The sequence below is a fragment of the Bufo bufo genome, chromosome 7 (genome assembly GCF_905171765.1).
Source record: "Bufo bufo chromosome 7, aBufBuf1.1, whole genome shotgun sequence".
Classification (NCBI taxonomy): Eukaryota; Metazoa; Chordata; class Amphibia; order Anura; family Bufonidae; genus Bufo; species Bufo bufo.
The window spans coordinates 82,517,006-82,537,785 of NC_053395.1; the positions used below are offsets into that span (position 1 = coordinate 82,517,006).

The 20,780-nt window shown below is 42.7% G+C and overlaps 1 protein-coding gene across 1 annotated transcript in view; it reads left to right on the forward strand.

Moving 5' to 3' along the window:
- GSG1L (GSG1 like) overlaps positions 1-19,132 on the forward strand; it is a 513,438-nt gene extending 494,306 nt beyond the window's left edge. The window contains exons 4-5 of the mRNA XM_040441458.1: positions 1,916-2,027; positions 18,832-19,132. Coding sequence (XP_040297392.1) covers positions 1,916-2,027; positions 18,832-19,132 — 413 coding nt within the window. The remainder of the gene's footprint in view (positions 1-1,915; positions 2,028-18,831) is intronic.
- The last annotated feature ends 1,648 nt before the right edge of the window (positions 19,133-20,780 follow it).

Here is a 20,780-nt window from a genome sequence, read left to right on the forward strand (position 1 = left end):
GGCCCCTTTGCCCACCTAGGCTGCAAAAAAGTGTCACACATGTGGTATCTCTGTACTCAGGAGAAGTTGGGCAATGTGTTTTGGGGTGTCATTTTACAAATACCCATGCTGGGTGAGATAAATATCTTGGTCAAATGCCAACTTTGTATAAAAAAATGGGAAAAGTTGTCTTTTGCCAAGATATTTCTCTCACCCAGCATGGGTATATGTAAAATGACACCCCAAAACACATTGCCCAACTTCTCCTGAGTACAGAGATACCACATGTGTGACACTTTTTTGCAGGCTAGGTGGGCAAAGGGGCCCACATTCCAAAGAGCACCTTTCGGATTTCACCGGCCATTTTTTACAGATTTTGATTTCAAACTACTTTGCACGCATTTGGGCCCCTAAAATGCCAGGGCAGTATAACTACCCCACAAGTGACCCCATTTTGGAAAGAAGACACCCCAAGGTATTTCGTGATGGGCATAGTGAGTTCATGGAAGTTTTTATTTTTTGTCACAAGTTAGTGGAATATGAGACTTTGTAAGAAAATAAATAAATAAATAAATAAATCATCATTTTCCGCTAACTTGTGACAAAAAATAAAAAGTTCTATGAACTCACTATGTCCATCAGCGAATACCTTAGGGTGTCTACTTTCCGAAATGGGGTCATTTGTGGGGTGTTTGTACTCGCTGGCCATTGTAGAACCTCAGGAAACATGACAGGTGCTCAAAAAGTCAGAGCTGCTTAAAAAAGCGGAAATTCACATTTTTGTACCATATAGTTTGTAAACGCTATAACTTTTACCCAAACCATTTTTATTTTACCCAAACATGTTTTTTTTATCGAAGACATGTAGAACAATAAATTTAGAGAAAAATTTATATATAGATGTAGTTTTTTTTGCAAAATTTTACAACTGAAAGTGAAAAATGTCATTTTTTTGCCAAAAAATCGTTACATTTCGATTAATAACAAAAAAAGTAAAAATGTCAGCAGCAATGAAATACCACCAAATGAAAGCTCTATTAGTGAGAAGAAAAGGAGGTAAAATTCATTTGGGTGGTAAGTTGCATGACTGAGCAATAAACGGTGAAAGTAGTGTAGTGCAGAAGTGTAAAAAGTGGCCTGGTCATTAAGGGTGTTTAAGCTAAGGGGGCTGAAGTGGTTAAGGTGAAATATGGCCGTGTCCTTAAGGGGTTAAAAACAACAGATCATCCGACAGAAAATGAGCCCCCACAAAGCTCCATAGACATAACTGTAAAAAAAAAAAAAAGTTATGGGAGTCAGAATATGGCGATGAAAAAAAATAATAATTTAAAAGTTTTTTTTACAATTTTAAAACAGAAGAAAAACTGAACAAATATTGTATCACCGTAATTGTACTGCCCTGAAGAATGAAGAGCACAAGTTAGTTTTATTGTATAGTGAATGCTGTAAAAACAAAACCCATGAAAATGTGGCAGAATTGCATTTTTTCCCCAATTCCACCACATTTGTAATTGTTTTCCCACTACATGGCATGCAATATTAAAAGTATTAGAAAGTACAACTTGGCCCACAAAAAACTGAACTGAAAAATAAAAAGGTTATGGCTCTTGAAAGGCATGGAGTGAGAAACAAAGACAAAAAACTGTGTTAAATATTTGCTTTTCAATATACTCTTTAAATAAAGCCTTTGAAACTCTTATCCTTGAAAAACAAAAGCATATTTTCTGTTCTGCTTTATAAATCTTCACTCACATTTGATAGAAAACATGTTGCTAATATGATTTTTTTTTTGTTATCAATAGTTAATAAATATTACAGACTCAATGAATGATTCTTCTCTCTATGCTATGTACCCATTGGAAGCACAGTTTTGCCTGATGGACATATTATGGATGTGAAGAAGATGTCTTATATATGTTATTTTTCTCACTTGCAGGTCTTCTTGGTATGGTGGCTCACATGATGTACACTCAAGTCCTTCAAGTTACTGTGAGTTTAGGACCTGAAGACTGGAGACCGCATTCATGGGATTATGGGTGGTCTTTCTGGTAGGTATCAATGCAATACCATTTGTAGGATTTATATTTAAAAGTAGATATGTGGGGGACATATCATTTTCATATACAACCAGCAAATTAGGGTAGATCCATAGGTTTTCATTTTGTCAGTCTTAAAAATCTATAACTATAGACTAAGGTTATGTTTAGGGATGAGCGAATATCATATTTTGAAGTTCGCGTGCCGGTTCGTGTGGGGGTATTTACTGAATTGCGTTATGGATTTCGTTACCACGGACCATAACGCAATTCCATGACGGAATGCATAACGGAATGCCTTTAGAGGCATTCCGTTATTCATTGGGTCATAATAGAAGTCTATAGCCTGCATAACGGATCCTTCCGATTAATGTAATGCTGGAGTCCTCTCATGCATAACAGAAACCGGACTGATATGTTATGCAGGTCATAGACTTCTATTATGATGGAATGAATAATGGAATTGCGTTATGGTCCGTGGTAATCGAATCCATAACGCAATTAAGTAAATACCACAACACGAACCCGCACACGAACTTCAAAATAAGAAATTCGCTCATTCCTAGTTATGCTGAGGTGCATGTAAAACCACTTGAAAACCACCTTGGAAAAATGTGGTTTGATGTGCTTTTCAGATTGGTTGCAGGTGAAATACATTTACTTAATACAAATTAAAAAAAAACTCATGAAAACCTCATCTGATGTGGTTTGGTGGTGTTTGAACCGCACCTGAACCGCACCATGTAAACATACCCTTAGTGATGTGCTCCCATAAAGACACAGCTTTTACTGAAGCAGTAATATTAAAGGGGTTTCTGGGAATAATTATATTTTAGCAAGTGCCTGCAGACTGCCCCCTAAACAGAAGATTTATACTTACCAGCTCCATGCCGCTCAAGTCCTCAGTGTAGCCTCCACTGTCTACATCTTTCAGTCCCCACAATGTTTTCTTCTAACGGTGCATGAGCATGGTCACATACACCGCTCCAGCCAATGACTGGCTTCACTGGTGATCTGCTGCTTGTGGCTGCATCACTGCTTAAGCCAATCATTATTCCTCTTTTACGGCTACTTCCACACAGTCAGTATTTGGTCAGTATTTTGCCTCAGTATTTGTAAGCGAAAAATACGTAGCAGTGGCTTCATATCATGGAAAAGGTCCAAAATCTTTCCATTATACCTTTTCTCTGCGGGTTTCACTCCTGGTTTTGGCTTACACATACTGAGGCAAAACACTGACTAAGCACTGACAGTGTGAAAGGATCCTAAGGTCCTACTCACAAAGGCAGTGTTTGGTCAGTGATTTCAAGTGTCAGTTATAGTTATTAGTGTTGGGGGAGCATGCTCAGCACATTGCGGTGTTCGGATGAATACCACATGTTCTCGAGTACAATGCTCGAGTCTCCTCCCCGCATGTTTGTTGGCTCCTACGCAGCCAACAAACATGCAGGTAGGTACTGCCATTCATTGTAATGCAGTAGCCATGTTGGCTGCTTTCATTACAGTGGTTGGCTGGCCAAAATGCATCATCGGGTGCTATATAGCACCCAATGACACGTGTTTGGCTCAGTATTAGTCTGAGCTGGAGAGCAGAAGGGAGAGATAGTGTAGCGATTGAAATAGCAATATTTTAGTTTTTATACTTGATATAGACCCAAAAGTCTTTTTAAAGATTATTGTGTGTGGCAGCAATATATATTTTTAGCACAACCTGCGCTAAATTGCTAAAACTTGTTAGAGACCCAAAAGTCCTTTTAAGGACTATAGTTGTATCGGGCAGCAATATACACTGCTCAAAAAAATAAAGGGAATACTTAAACAACACAATGTAACTCCAAGTCAATCACACTTCTGTGAAATCAAACTGTCCACTTAGGAAGCAACACTGAGTGACAATCAATTTCTCATGCTGTTGTGCAAATGGGATAGACAACAGGTGGAAATTATAGGCAATTAGCAAGACACCCCCAATAAAGGAGTGGTTCTGCAGGTGGTGACCTGACCACTTCTCAGTTCCTATGCTTCCTGGCTGATGTTTTGGTCACTTTTGAATGCTGGCGGTGCTTTCACCCTAGTGGTAGCATGAGACAGAGTCTACAACCCACACAAGTGGCTCAGGTAGTGCAGCTTATCCAGGATGGCACATCAATGCGAGCTGTGGCAAGAAGGTTTGCTGTGTCTGTCAGCGTAGTGTCCAGAGCATGTAGGCGCTACCAGGAGACAGGCCAGTACATCAGGAGACGTGGAGGAGGCCGTAGGAGGGCAACAACCCAGCAGCAGGACCGCTACCTCCGCCTTTGTGCAAGGAGGAACAGGAGGAGCACTGCCAGAGCCCTGCAAAATGACCTCCAGCAGGCCACAAATGTGCATGTGTCTGCTCAAACGGTCAGAAACAGACTCCATGAGGGTGATATGAGGGTCCGACGTCCACAGGTGGGGGTTGTGCTTACAGCCCAACAACGTGCAGGACGTTTGGCATTTGCCAGAAAACACCAAGATTGGCAAATTCGCCACTGGCGCCCTGTGCTCTTCACAGATGAAATCAGGTTCACACTGAGCACATGTGACAGACATGACAGAGTCTGGAGACGCCGTGGAGAATGTTCTGCTGCCTGCAACATCCACCAGCATGACCGGTTTGGCATTGGGTCAGTAATGGTGTGGGTGGCATTTCTTTGGAAGGCCGCAAAGCCATCCATGTGCTCGCCAGGGGTAGCCTGACTGCCATTAGGTACCGAGATGAGATCCTCAGACCCCTTGTGAGACCATATGCTGGTGCGGTTGGCCCTGGGTTCCTCCTAATGCAAGACAATGCTAGACCTCATGTGGCTGGAGTGTGTCAGCAGTTCCTGCAAGACGAAAGTATTGATGCTATGGACTGGCCCGCCCGTTCCCCAGACCTGAATCCAATTGAGCACATCTGGGACATCACGTCTCGCTCTATCCACCAACGTCACGTTGCACTACAGACTGTCCAGGAGTTGGCAGATGCTTTAGTCCAGGTCTGGGAGGAGATCCCTCAGGAGACCGTCTGCCACCTCATCAGGAGCATGCACAGGCATTGTAGGGAGGTCATACAGGCACGTGGAGGCCACACACACTACTGAGCCTCATTTTGACTTGTTTTAAGGACATTACTTCAAAGTTGGATCAGCCTGTAGTGTGTTTTTCCACTTTAATTTTGAGGGTGACTCCAAATCCAGACCTCCAGGGGTTAAAAAATTTTATTTCCATTTTTTTTGTGTGTGATTTTGTTGTCAGCACATTCAACTATGTAAAGAACAAAGTATTTCAGAAGAATATTTAATTAATTCAGATCTAGGATGTGTTATTTTTGTGTTCCCTTTATTTTTTTGAGCAGTGTATATTTTTAGCGCAACCTGCGCTAAATAGCTTGCAATTGTTTGGCCGCTGCAAACACCGACATTATCTGCGCTACATCTCCTGTTTAACATGCGCGCAGCCTAAAAATATCTGACATTCAGTGTACTTTTTCCGTAGACAGTGTCCGCTGTGGACAGTTACATTACCTGCGCTACATCTCCTGTATAACGTCTGCATATCCGAAATATCAGTGACATTCAGTCTCATTTTTTTTCTGCTGGTGGCATCGACATTACCTGCGCTATACCTCATTTATAACGGTTGTGCAACCTAAATATCAGTGACATTAATTCAGTGTAATTTTTTATTAGGCGGTGGTGACAGCGACATTACTTGCGCTATACCTCCTGTTTAACATGTGCGCATCCTAAATATCAGTGACATTCATTCAGTGTAATTTTTTATTAGGCTTGGTGACAGCAACATTACTTGCGGTATACCTCCTGTTTAACGTGTGCGCATCCTAAAAATATCTGACATTCTGTGTACTTTATTTGCGCATACACTTACAAAACCTGCGCTACTGTACGTGTGACATACTTGCAAGCATATATACTATTTAATATGCGCAAGGCGAGCAGTAAGGGATGGGGATTTGGCCATGCTGCTGATGGTGCACGCAGAAGCCATGGCCCTGGGTGTGGTGAAACTGTGCCTGCTGCCAGAGCACAAAAAACACACTCATGATACCTAGCTTCATGTCCCAGTTTGCAGGGCGACGCAGGACACCATTCTCGAAGTCAGACCAGTACGACCAGGCGGTCGGTTGGATTGCAGCAGATAATGCTTCCAGTCAGTTAAGCACCACCCTGTCTTCCACCTCAGTAGCCAAGAGTCTGGTCAACAGAATCCTTACCCTGATCCTCCTTCCACCCACCATGGAGAGTCTTGGAAAACAAGTGATCCTATACTGGGATATTCCGAGGAGCTGTTTTCATTGCCATTCCTTAATTTGGGCCTCTCGCCAAGCCCGCTTGAAGAGGGACATGATGAGATCTTGTGCTTTGATTCCCAAACTGTCACGGAAGGTGTTACAGAAAACTAGAAGACACAAATGAAGATCCGACTGACTTGATCCAAAACTAAGGAACCAAAGGGTAAGCCCTGCAACAGCCCTAGCTCTCTCCCTTACTGCTCAGCCTATGCAAAAATCTCTATGGTAGATAATTGCATACCCTCGTTCCTCGACTGTATGAAACCTGAACACCCTATAATAGTGAGGGGACACGACCACCGGCTCCCTACACTTAATACGGAGGGTGTCAGGGTCACCTAGGATCAAGCAAACAGGAAAACACAGATAAATGAACAGACTTATCTGTAGAAGCATCAGTTGTAGCATCCAGCATGAACACTCTCCAGGAAGTTGTATAAACCGCAAAGTGATGCAGTATGGGAGGGGATTTAAAGGGATGCAATCAGTGCAACTAGATGACAGCTGAGAGAGGGAAACGAGATGACAAAACGAAAGCAAAACAAAAGAACCTCAAGCAGGAGGTTCTGAAGAATGTCTGTCAGAGCTTCTCAGATGTCTGGCGGTGACAGTACCCCTCCTTCTACGAGTGGACTCCGGATACTCAGAGCCCACCTTCTCAGGATGGGACCTATGGAAAGCCCTGATGAGACGAGTGGCCTTAATGTCCGTCACTGGGACCCACATCCTCTCCTCAGGACCATAACCCCCCCAATGAATGAGGTACTGGAGAGAACCGCGGACAACACGAGAATCCACAATCCTAGAGACCTGAAATTCAAGATTACCATCAACCACAATCGGTGGAGGAGGCAAAGAGGAGGGTACAATGGGTTGGACATAAGGTTTTAATAGGGACTTATGAAAAACATTATGGATCTACCAAGTCTGAGGAAGATCAAGACGGTAGGCAACAGGATTGATGACGGACAAGATTTTGTAAGGCCCAATAAACTTAGGACCCAACTTCCAGGAGGGAACCTTCAATTTGATATTCTTAGTAGACAACCACACCAGATCACCAACATTCAGGTCCGGACCAGGCACACGTCTCTTATCCGCTACACGCTTATATCTCTCACTCATGCTCTTTAGATTATCATGAATCTTTTGCCAAATAGATGACAAAGACGAGGAGAATCTCTCCTCATCAGGTAAACCAGAAGACCCCTCTCCAGAGAATGTCCCAAACAGCGGATGAAACCCATATGCACCAAAAAATGGTGACTTATCAGAGGACTCCTGACGACGGTTATTTAAAGCAAACTCAGCAAGGGAGAGAAAAGAACACCAATCCTCCTGATTCTCCGCCACAAAACAGCGCAGATATGTCTCCAGATTCTGATTGACGCGCTCCGTCTGGCCATTCGACTGTGGGTGGAAAGCAGAAGAGAATGACAACCGAACCCCCAAGCGAGAACAGAAAGCCTTCCAGAATCTGGAAACAAACTGCGTGCCCCTATCAGAGACTATGTCTGAAGGAATACCATGCAATTTGACAATGTGATCAATAAATGCCTGCGCCAGCGTCTTAGCATTGGGCAATCCAGGAAAAGGAATGAAATGCGCCATTTTGCTAAAACGGTCCACCACCAGAATCACAGTCTTCCCCGAGGAACGAGGCAGGTCCGTAATGAAGTCCATGGACAGATGTGTCCAAGGACGGGAAGGAATGGGTAACGGGAGGAGAGGACCTGATGGCCGTGAATGAGGGACTTTGGCACGAGCGCAGGTCTCGCAGGCTGCCACAAAACCCTCAACCGACTTACGAAGCGCCGGCCACCAGAATCTCCGAGCGATGAGATGCACTGTGGCTCTACCCCCCGGGTGCCCAACAAGGACAGTATCGTGGTGCTCCTTAAAAACCTTGTGTCTTAAAGCGAGAGGCACAAACAACCTCCCAGGAGGACAAAGATCAGGAGCCTCTGCCTGGGCTGCCTGAACCTCTGCCTCCAATGCAGGATAAAGAACAGAGACTACCACACCTTCAGCCAAAATGGGACCCGGGTCTTCAAAATTCCCACCTCCTGGAAAACAACGTGACAGGGCATCCGCCTTCACATTCTTAACCTTAGGGCAGAACGTGATAACAAAATTAAACCTTGAAAAGAACAAAGACCATCTGGCCTGTCTCGGGTTCAGACGCTTGGCTGAATCCAAGTAGGCCAGATTCTTATGGTCGGTAAACATGGTAATAGGGTGTCTGGCTCCCTCTAGCCAATGGCGCCATTCCTCAAAAGCTAACTTGATGGCCAACATCTCCCTATCTCCCACATCGTAATTTCTCTCTGCGGAGGAGAGTTTCCTTGAGAAAAAGACACACAGTCGCCATTTGGCAGGAGAGGGACCCTGAGACAAGACCACACCGACACCCACCTCAAAAGCGTCCACCTCAACTATGAAGGGCAGAGAGATATCAGGTTGTACCAAGATGGGAGCGGAAGCAAAACTCTCCTTGATACTAGAAAAGGCCTTATGCGAGGCGCATAAGGCCTTTTCTAGTATCAAGGAGAGTTTTGGGGGTGTGGGGGGTACCGACCAGGAGGAAAAATCGACCCCCTTTCTAGTCATATCAGTGAGTGGTTTAACAACAGAGGAATAATTCTAAATAAACTTCCTGTAATAATTGGCAAAACCCCAAAAACGCATCAGCGCCTTCTGATTCTCAGGAAGCTCCCACTCAAGCACAGCGCGGACCTTCTCGGGGTCCATGCGAAAACCAGAAACGGAGAGAAGAAACCCCAGAAATTGAATTTCTGGAACCGCAAACACACATTTTTCCAGTTTAGCGTACAATTTATTCTCCTGCAGGAGGAGAAGGCCTGACGTAGGTGGTCCTTATGAGTTTTGAAATCAGGAGAAAAAATCTAAATGTCATCTAGATACACTAGTACAAATTTCCCCATTAAATGATAAAAAATGCTGTTCACAAAATGCTCAAAGACGGCTGGAGCATTCATCAAACCAAAAGGCATAACCAAATTCTCAAAATGGCCCTCAGGGGTATTGAAGGCCGTCTTCCATTCGTCTCCTTCTCTGACCCTGACCAGGTTGTATGCCCCTCTTAGATCCAACTTGGAAAAAACTTTAGCCCCAATAATCTGGTTAAACAGGTCCGGGATCAGAGGAAGCGGATAAGGGTCACGAATTGTGATACTGTTCAGCTCCCTGAAATCCAGACATGGTCTTAAAGAACCATGTTTTTTCTTAACAAAGAAAAAACCAGCGTCAACAGGTGACTTCAAGGGTCGTATGTGTCCCTTTCTCAGGCTCTCAGAAATATAAGCATGCATAGCGACCCTTTCAGGTTGGGAGAGATTGTATAAACGAGATTTAAGCAGCTTGGCGCCTGGGATGAGATTAATAGGGCAATCGTACTCCCTGTGAGGGGGCAGCTCCTGAACACCACTCTCAGAAAACACATCCGAAAATTCAAAGAGAAAAGATGGTACAGTCTTAGTAGAAACCTCTGAAACAGATGTCGTGAGGCAATTCTCTGTGTAAAAGTCACTCCAACCATTTATTTGCCTCGCTTGCCAATCAAAGGTGGGGTTATGTTTAGTGAGCCAGGGTAGCCCCAACACTAGAGGAGTAGGCAACCCGCTTAGGACGAAACATGACACATCCTCAACATGAGTATCACTCACAATCAAACGGATATTGTGAACTATGCCCTTTAACGATTTCTGAGAAAGTGGAGCAGAATCAATAGCAAAAACAGGTATATCCTTTCCCAAAGTGCATACCTGGAAACCATGTGTTATAGCAAATTGATTATCAATGAGATTGACAGCTGCTCCACTATCTACAAAAATCTCACAAAAAATGTTCTTGCTCTCTAGCGCCACCCTGGCATTTAGGACAAAACGGGAACTACAAGCAAACGGAAAACCTTCAATTTCCGCATCAACTTTGCTAATAGTAACAGATGGAACGTTTTTAGAGGATTTTTTTCTTTTTGTTTCTTTATTACTCTCAAAAAACTGCCTGAATCTTCTAGAGGGACAAACATTTGCCAAATGATTTATACCTCCACAACAGAAACAAACCCTCCTCTGAGAGCTGAATCTTCTACTGTCAGAGACAAGCAAACCCAGCTGCATGGGCTCCTGCTCAGAGGTGATTGAGAGAGACTGAGACCCCTGCGCACTGAAAGAGACCGCCTCACTGTCCTTGGAGTGAGTATGACAGGAAGGAGTGATCTCTCCTCTCTCTTTAAGATGCCTGTCAATACGAACGGCCCGAGACATGGCAGAGTCCAAGGAGGTAGGTCTCTCATGAAAGGCAAATGCATCTTTCAATCCCTCTGAAAGACCATGGCAAAATTGACTTCGGAGTGCAGCATCATTCCAACCAGTATCAGCTGCCCATTTCTGAAATTCTGAACAGTATATCTCTGCGGACTGTTTACCCTGGCGTAAAAAAGACGTAGTCTAGACTCAGCCAGAGCAATACGATCCGGATCATTATATATCTGACCCAGGGCTAAAAAAAATTCATCCACTGAACGGAGGGGCCGTGCCCCCACCGGCAGTGAAAGGGCCCAAGACTGAGCGTTATCCCTGAGCAGCGAGATGATGATCCCCACCCTCTGCTCCTCATCACCAGAGGAATGGGGAAGTAGGCGAAAATGGAGTTTGCAAGCCTCTCTAAACCAAACAAAATTCTCACTACCCCCGGAGAACGTATCCGGGAGCGAGATCTTAGGCTCAGAACAAACTCCATGAACGCAAGCTAAATCGGTCACCTGAAACTGAGATACAGTTTTACGGAGATCTGCTACCTCCAATGAAAGACCCTGCATGTGTTCAGTCAAACGTGAAACTGGATCCATGCTTGAGACGGTTTTGGGCGGTTTATAATGTCACGGAAGGTGTTACAGAAAACTAGAAGACACAAATGAAGATCCAACTGACTTGATCCAAAACTAAGGAACCAAAGGGTAAGCCCTGCAACAGCCCTAGCTCTCTCCCTTACTGCTCAGCCTATGCAAAAATCTCTATGGTAGATAATTGCATACCCTCGTTCCTCGACTGTATGAAACCTGAACACCCTATAATAGTGAGGGGACACGACCACCAGCTCCCTACACTTAATACGGAGGGAGTCAGGGTCACCTAGGATCAAGCAAACAGGAAAACACAGATAAATGAACAGAGTTATCTGTAGAAGCATCAGTTGTAGCATCCAGCATGCACACACTCCAGGAAGTTGTATAAACCGCAAAGTGATGCAGTATGGGAGGGGATTTAAAGGGATGCAATCAGTGCAACTACATGACAGCTGAGAGAGGGAAACGAGATGGCAAAACGAAAGCAAAACAAAAGAACCTCAAGCAGGAGGTTCTGAAGAACGTCTGTCAGAGCTTCTCAGATGTCTGGCGGTGAGACAAACTCTGGAGCATCCACAGTCAGAAGAAGATGACGATGGGGAACGGCAATTAGTGTTTCACGAGGTGGATGATGATGATAATGAGACACAGTTGCCAATAAGTCAACCGCAATTAGTGTCTCAAGAGCTTAATGATGAGAATGAGACACAGTTGTCAATAAGTCAATAACTGAGGTTGTTGTTAGGTCAACAAGTTAGGAGAATGACCAGAGTGAGGAAGTGGAAGAGGAGGTGCTGGATGATGAAGTCACTGACCCAACCTGGGAAGGTGGCAAGCCGAGCGAGGACAGCAAGACAGAGGGGGAGGGAACCGCAACACCGCAATAGGCTGGAAGAGGCAGTGGGATGGCAAAAGGGAGAAGGCGGGCCACACCAAACAGGCCTGCAAGTGTTCCCCGGAGCACCCCCTTGTGGCAATCTCCCTTGCCAAGGGGTAGGTGTTCCGCAGTCTGGCGGTCTTTTGAGAAAAGTGCAGACGATAAAAGAATTGTCAATTGCAACCTGTGCCGTACCAAAATGAGCAGGGGTGTGAACACTAGCAACCTCACCACCACCAGCATGATCCACCACATGGCATCAAAGCACCCTAATAGGTGGTATGAACGCCTGGGTCCACAATCAGTGTCTGCGGGTCACACCACTGCCTCCTCTTCCAATGTGTTACGTACTGGCCAATCCTCTGTCCAAGACGCAGCCCGGATGCCTCCTGCCATGCACCAGGACCTTCGCAAGCACCATCAGATAGCACATCCACTTCTGTGCCCCAGCACGGCATACAGATGTCTATACCCCAGTCCTTTAAACGAAAGCGCAAATACTCAGCCACACACCCACAGACCATAGCATTAAATGCGTACCTTTCCAAATTGCTGGCCCTGGAAATGTTGCTATTTAGGCTTGTGGACACTGAGGCTTTCTGCAGCCTGATGGCGGAAGCTGTCCCACGGTACTCTGTCCCCAGCCACCAATATTTTTCATGGTGTGCAGTCCCAGTCTTACACCAGCATGTGTCCCGTAACATCACCCGTGCCCTGACTAACGCAGTTATTGGGAAGGTCCACTTAATGACTGACACAAGGACAAGTGCTTTTGGCCAGGGACGCTACATTTCCCTGATGGCACACTGGGTGAACGTTGTGGAGGCCGGGAGCAAGTCATACCCTGGGATGGCACAGGTGCTACCGATGCCAAGGAATTGCGGGTCCTACTTCCATCAGGGTTTCCGCCACCACCTACATTAGTGGCTGCAACCCCCCATTCTCCTCCTCCACCTCTTGCTCTACTTCCATCTCTGAATTATCATCTTGAAGCACCAGTCAGACATCAGTCAGTAGCTGGAAGCAGTGTAGCATAAGCATAATACATTCGTCATATTCGCCATCTTCGCTAATTCTAGATATCAAACCAATAGGAAAGTAGCCTTAAGTTAAAATCGCACTACGCGATTATTTACATCGCATAATAATCGCGATAACTAGAATGACGAATATTCGATTTTGACAAATATGAAACTAATATTCTATCGAATATTCGCGAATTTCGTCGAAATCGAATATGGCACCTGCTGCTCATCACTACTCGGCAGCAGGCTCGCGCCCACAAAAGTTTTTAGATGGTCAGCTCGGCAGCAGGCCCTCGTCCACAATTTTTTTTAGATGGTCAGATCAGCAGCAGGCACTCGCCCCTAATGTTTTAAATGGTCAGATCAGCAGCAGGCACTCGCCCCTAATGTTTTAGATGATCAGCTCAGCAGCAGACCCTCACCCCTAATGTTTTAGATGGTCAGATCAGCAGCAGGCCCTCGCCCCTAATGTTTTAGAGGGTCACCAGCAGGCCCTTGCTCCTAATGTTTTTGAGGGTCAGCAGCAGGCCATCAATCATAATTTTTCAAGGGTGTGTATGATGCCCTCCTTTATGTGTAATAAAGGGTGTATTGGAGTGTCGGTTCCTTGTAATTTTTGGCAGCCCTTTCCCTTAGTGCATAGGCTTTATGAGTGGTGTAGGAGTCCCACTACCTGAACAATTGTACCACAATGTGAATAAGGCCCACCTTTATGTGATATACAGGTTGTATCGGAGTGCCTCTTCCTTTTAATTTTTGGCAGAATGTTTCCTAACAATTTTTCCGCTAAAATCGATTTTATCTTTGGTTTTGTGCGTATTATTGTCAGTCTGTAAAAGTGGCGTACTACTCGGACAACATCGTTCCCAGCAGCGACCTGGCAGTCCAAGATGCATCCAGACATCCTCCCCATGCAGTCCCCGAACCATTTCAGTGGTGTTTCCATCAATTTCTGAATTTTTACTATGAACCAGACACCCTCCCCTCTTCAAAGCAGTGGGTACCTGGTTTAATGCTCGGGTTCTCCCATTGACTTCCATCGTGCTCGGTTGCTCGGTAGAGCACCTGAGCATCTCGAGGTGTTCTACTCGAGCACAAGAGCACTTTGGTGCTGGACCAACACTAATAGCTACCCAAAATCAGGAATGGAGCCTACACAGAGATAAGGAAATGGAAAGACTTGTTACTGTTCTGTGTTTCTGACCCACATCTGGTTTTGGCTCATAATCACTGATGAAAATCAGCCCCAAGATTCTTTCACACTCTTCTGTGGCTTGTTTGTTTATTTAAAAAAATGCAATCAATTTAATGTGTGCTTTTTTTCTATGTGGTTTTTTTTTTTTTATTATTATTCACACATTCTTAACATGTTTTTTTTTGTGTTTTTTCCCCCCTGAAGAAGTCTATATAAAAATGGCTGAAAACAAACACAATACCAAGTGTATGCGGTTTTGGGGGAAAAAAGCACAAATGCAGAAAGCAAAGCATTGTTTGCATTGTGTTTAAAAATTCTCTATTAACTTACAGCATATATCTGGCCACAGCGTGTTTTGTAAAAAAAAAAAAAATGCTAAAGATTCCAAGAAGATGTCAGATAAATATGACCTTAGACATCTTACAAACAACATGGTTAAACATGAAGTTTGAGAGGTCATACAAACACATTTCCTAAATCCAAGAAATTAACATGACTGGCTACAGGCCTACAAGAGCCCATGGAACAGAGGGCCTCTTAATGCCTCAACTGGAAATCTGTAATGCAGTGTTCATAGACTGCCATGGGCCTATACTGAGCTTCAGAGTGCTTCTGGTTTATAAAAAAAATCATGCTTACACGGTACAATTGAAAAGACTGTTTGTCCATCAAGTTCAACCAAGGGGTGGGAGGGGATGTGGAAGAAGGGAAGGAGAGTAGGGAACCAGAATTCAACACTAAGCATTACTGTTATTAGTTATAAAAAATCCTCCAAGTTTTTTTTTAAACTGTCAATCGTTCCTGCAGTCTTGTCACCTCAGGAGACTCAATTTTTAATTCTCCAGATGGAGACAGTGCCCCCTTTGTCTTTTGATGGGTTTTTATATGGAACAGCCTTTTACCATACTTTTAGTACAAGCCATTTATATATTTATATAAGTTAATTATGTCCCCTCCTAGAGGCCTCTTCTCAAGACTAAATACATTTAGTTATTTTAATCTTCACTCATAACCGATACCATGCCCCTTATCATTTTGTTTTTACTTTTTCAAACTCCAGGGCATCCTTTCTATGAGCTGGTGCCCAGAACTGAACATCATATTCCCGATGAGGCAGCACTAGAACTTTGTAAAGTAGTAATATTACATCCCTGTCCCATAAGTCCATGCCTTTTCAATACATGACAGTATTTGTCTGGCCTTAGAAGCTGCTGTATGATCTACAAGAACACTTAAGTCCTTTGTTACGATGGCAGCCCATGCCAAGCTGCTGCCGTTTCTCTGAGCAGACACTTAAATGCTCTCCATGGCTCATGAAGGTTCAGCACATGCGCAGTGACTAGGTTTGGGGTGGCCCCAACACTAGGCCGGGTCTCCTGAAACCAGCAAGGTGTAACCACACGTTGCTGCTCATCAGAAGGGATAGTAAGGTGTAATGCAACCCAATTGGAAATAAGTCCAGAGAGTCAGGGTGTGCAGTTAACCAGTGTGCATTTTTACTGGAGGAACTCAAGTGAAAAACAATACAGGCAAGGTACTGAGCTGGCTTCTCCAGTTTCCTCCCTGGCAGAAGAAGGTTTCATGCTGAGGAAAGGCCTGAACTAGCTTCTCCCTTCTCTCTCTCCCAGAAGGCAGGTACCTTGGCCAAAGGGTCTGTTGCTCAGTCATCTGGCTGGAGTCCTGGTCAGACTGGTAGAGTTTCTTCTGCTAAACACTAGTCCCTATCTGTAGACAATAGGGGCTCTGACTACTCTTCTTATACAGAGTTCCTAGGTGAACTAGAACCTTCTAGTGAGAGGGGTGGAGAGGAGAATCACAGCCTAAACAGAAACAATGTTACAATTTTAGTCTGTCATTGAATTGTAATAAATTTCAATGAATTTATATGGGAATGACTAAGCAGCTTCTGCAGACATAAACAACAGAGCTAAACCAGTCAAAAGGACAGTGTGTCTGGCGTTTTCCCTCCAAAACTTTTCACAGGTTGAAACTCATAAATTCTCTTAGCTGGCTGTAACATGAATTCAAAATATTTGAGAATTAATATGATTACACAGGCTAAGTGAATAAATATATTTACTAAGTGTGACTAAATATAAGATAACACAGACAAATCACATACAGAACAATAAAATGTAAATAAACATCACTGTCTACCACATTATAACACATGACCGACAACCCAGGGTGTACATGAGATAAGACAAATCAATACTTACTTCCAAGTGTGTAATCACATGTCCTGCATCACGCATGTCCTGAGATGTGTTTGGGATCACTACTCAGGAATTTAGCCTTATCAGCACATCGGGGGTTCGGTACTACATTACAAGGAATTATAAGGAATATCCTTACACAGAATGCTAAAAGTAATATAAAAGAGAGAAGATTAAAGGAGACAGAACCAATCAGTACTTAAAAATACTCTTACAATACACTGGTTGTGTATTAACCCTTTCAACGGTGCAGTGCAACTATAGTGTAAAACAATGCAAATGAACTGGATATATTGCAATAAACATATAAATGCAGTTTAACAATATGAAACAGTATAAGTGAACACAACAGCATAAATCACTTTAACCAGTATAGATGTGTCGTGTTATTCTGATTGTTTGCCCAAATACCAAACCTCTGTCTGATAGTCCGCTGCTTGCCCTGACCTTAGCTTGTCTACCATACTGACCCCTTGCTGCCTGCTCTGACCTCAAATTAATTTCACGGAATCGCACAACCTCTGCCTGCCCTGACCTCTGCCTGTTTACTATGAATATTGTTGAATCCCTTGGTACTTCACACCAGTGTCACTGAACCCCGTGGGTCACCTACCAACTACACATGGACTATTCAAAGAGGTAGTAGCCTAGTGGCTGCCCTACAGCGAATACTAAATCCCTGTATATGGGTTAAAGGATATAAACCAGGGGAACACCAGAATAATCTCCTTAGGCCTAGCCCAAAGTCAAACCAGTTAGTTGATACAGTGGTTCCACATCCACTGCCTATTATCACCTTATCTACAAGGGACTCTCTTAGCATTACTCCCCTTAAGACATATGTTGCATGTAGATTATTATTATTATTATTATTATTATTATCCTGATGCCTAACTTTACATTTTTTTACATGGACTCTCATTTGCCAAGTGGAAGCCCAAACACTTACAGTGACCAAGTCAGCTTGTAGTTTATGGACATTTTCTATAGACTGCATAGTACAACATAGCTTGGTGTAATCTGCAAAAATAAAAACATTGCTATTAATACCTAATCCCATCCTCTATATCATTATTAAGTAACTTAAATAATAGCGGACCCAGCACTGAACTTTGGGGTACACTACTTATTGTGAAAACCATTCAGAATAGTAATCATTGACCACAATTCTCTGGGCACGGTCATCAAGACATTTTTCAATATAATTACAAACCATACCTTCTAAAGCTATAGACCTTATTTTATTAAGTTTCTATGAAGGACAGTGTTAGATGCATTTGAAGTCTAAAAACACTATACCTAACAAAACATAGTATCACATTTTGAATATTACAGAAAATGGGGATGCTAAAACTAATATACTTTATTAATACTAGTTAAAATCAGGGGGAATATATAACATAATTCACTCATATAAAATCTTCTATCAAAAATACCTAATAATCGGGTTGGGTATATTTTGCACGCCCAATTCTGATATTAAGGTGGATTAGAAAACAAAATAGGGTGGATGGTGTCTGTAAGTAAGTATGAGAACACCTAATGGTCAGTATTCTGCTCACTGGAGTAGGACCAGCTCCACAGACTGACCACTTGTATATGTTACCCACCGGATGGTTATTTATAACAACAACCAGCCAAAATGGCAATACTCTCAAGACACCTCAACACCTGCCCATATATGGGAGCTTTTGTTAGTGGTGGGCAGGTGATGAGGTGTCTTGAGAGTATTGCCATTTTTACTGGTTGTTGTCATAAATAACCATCCGGTGGGTAAGTCTATGGGAGCTGGTCTCATACTTACCTACAAACACCATCCACCCTATTTTGTTTTCTAATCCATCTTAATATCGGAATTGGGTGTGCAAAATTGACCCAACCCGATTATTAGGTATTTTTGATAGAAGATTTTATATGAGTGAATTATATTATATATTCCCCCTGGTTTTAGCTAGTATTAATAAAGTATATTAGTTTTAGCGTCCCCATTTTCCATGATACTCTGTTTAAATTGAGATATACACCCCAATTTTTTTTAAATCACACAGTGAATTAATAGTATCACATTTTGTATTATGAAGGTATTCTTCTCTACAAGCATTGCATCATAAAGGCACCATAATGCAGCACTTGGAGTGTCTACACAACTGTAGATGTATAGAGACTCAGTGCCATGTGTATGGACCCTTTGTTTTGAAAAGGTATGACATGCCACTTGCTGATAATATTTAATTAACAGTTTTATCTCCTCTGCTATATGTATTCGGTACATGTATACAGTTTTCTACACTCATCATGCTCTTTGTGTTTTCCAGCCTTGCCTGGTGTTCCTTCACATGTTGTATGGCAGCCTCTGTTACCACTCTGAATTCATATACAAAAACAGTCATTGAGTTTGGACACAAGCATAAGATTTTTGAGCAAGCTCTGCAAGAAGAACAGTCATTCACAGATCACAATGCCCTTAAATACATCAATGAGCGACCAGTCCAATCTATTTCTAGCTCCCTAGAAATATCAGATGATGCAGCCAGAAGTATCAGAAAGTCTGTGCTAGCTTCAACATCAGTTGACCTTGGAGAAATACAGGAATCGTTGGGAGAAGAACAATGTTAATATGTGTCAATCTAGAATTTATAGTAATGCATTTATTTCTCTTAGTGTTTGACTGGTTAACATAAATCTACAATCCTATACTTGACATTTTCTTTCTTCTCTTTTTTTTTATTTTGGAGAACAGTTTGACTCAAAAAGTGTATACTTGAAGTCTGAATTTCCACTTCTGTTTTATCAAGTATTCAAGATGATGTATAAAGGGGCATAATTTACATCCTAAAGTGCCAGTGCTGTTTTTGTGACATCACATATTGTGTTTTCACAAATGCTTTCCAATAAAGTTGGCTTTGCCACAGTCTATCATAAATTTCCAATAAAAAAAAACATAATGTATTGCAGTTTTGGAAGACTCGTTGAGGGATTCTGTTGGTTTGGTCTTTGCAGGTAAGTAAGGGTGTCATACACAACACCGCGCCAGTAAACATTCTCTGTTTATACCAGTCAGGTCAAATCATTATAATGCAGGGTCAGCTTTAATCTCCAGCAAAAACAGAAATTAACATTAAAATACTGTAGATTTGTGGAGTTGTGCATTCTAAAGGCAGCCCTTACTAAGTAGTAGTGACAAATCATTTTACTCCCTAAAAGATAACCTTCTTTTCGCAGCATGTAGCCAATTCAAACAATATAAAGATGTTCTTGGACAAGCTTTTTAATGGGCTTTAGGTTACACTATTGCAATCTTCCTCTATCACTAAAATGCAATTTTTTGGTTTGGGATGAATTCCGGAATTCAGGAAACCACAGTCTTGCACTTCAAAGTTCAATAATATCTGAGCGACCTAAAATTGAAAAGACACTGGGGGAGATTTATCAAACTGGTGTAAAGTAGAACTGGCTTAGTTGCTCATAGCATCAAATCAGATTCCACCTTTCATTTCCCAAAGGAGCTGTAAAAAATGAAAGGTAGAATCTGATTGGTTGCTATGGACAAGTAAGCCAGTTCTACTTTACACCAGTTTGATAAATCTCCCCCATTGTTCAAACAGAACAACCCAGGTGCAATAGTATGCGTCTTTAGGCCTTTTTTATACATACTATTTAAAATTGCACCAAAAACTAAGAAAAAATTGTAAAACTGCAACAAAAACTCAGTAAGAAAAATGAGATAGGAAAATCAGTGACTGTGATTCTCTATACTTCTTGGTCCGTGGGAGAATAGAATGTCATAGCTAAACACATACTATGCCATCAGGAATGTAAACTGCATAGAAACCACCACAAAGAAAAACCTGGCCACGCACTGTTAAATATCTGTTGTCTGTGCATAAACATGCCCTAAAAAAACTGCACGAAAGTGATAAAAACTCTTTTAAGTCAATCTGGCCTTCAGACACCTTTCTTAAAACAACAAAAAAGGCAAAAACTGTGAATCCAGCCTAACTCATTTTAGAGAACATGAAGAATTCAAGCCTCCAGTCTTCCTTATGCCACTCCATGGTTGGCATACATAACACCAATACTGTACATTTCATGGTTTGACTTCTCTATAAATAAGTGTGGACAACCTATGTCCCTATTAGACTTGGCTATAGGCTTAAAGTGGTTCTGCATTTTTTTTTAACTGATGATCTATCCTCTGGATAGATCATCAGCATCTGATTGGCGGGGGTTCGACACCCGGGACCCCTGCCGATCAGCTGTTTGA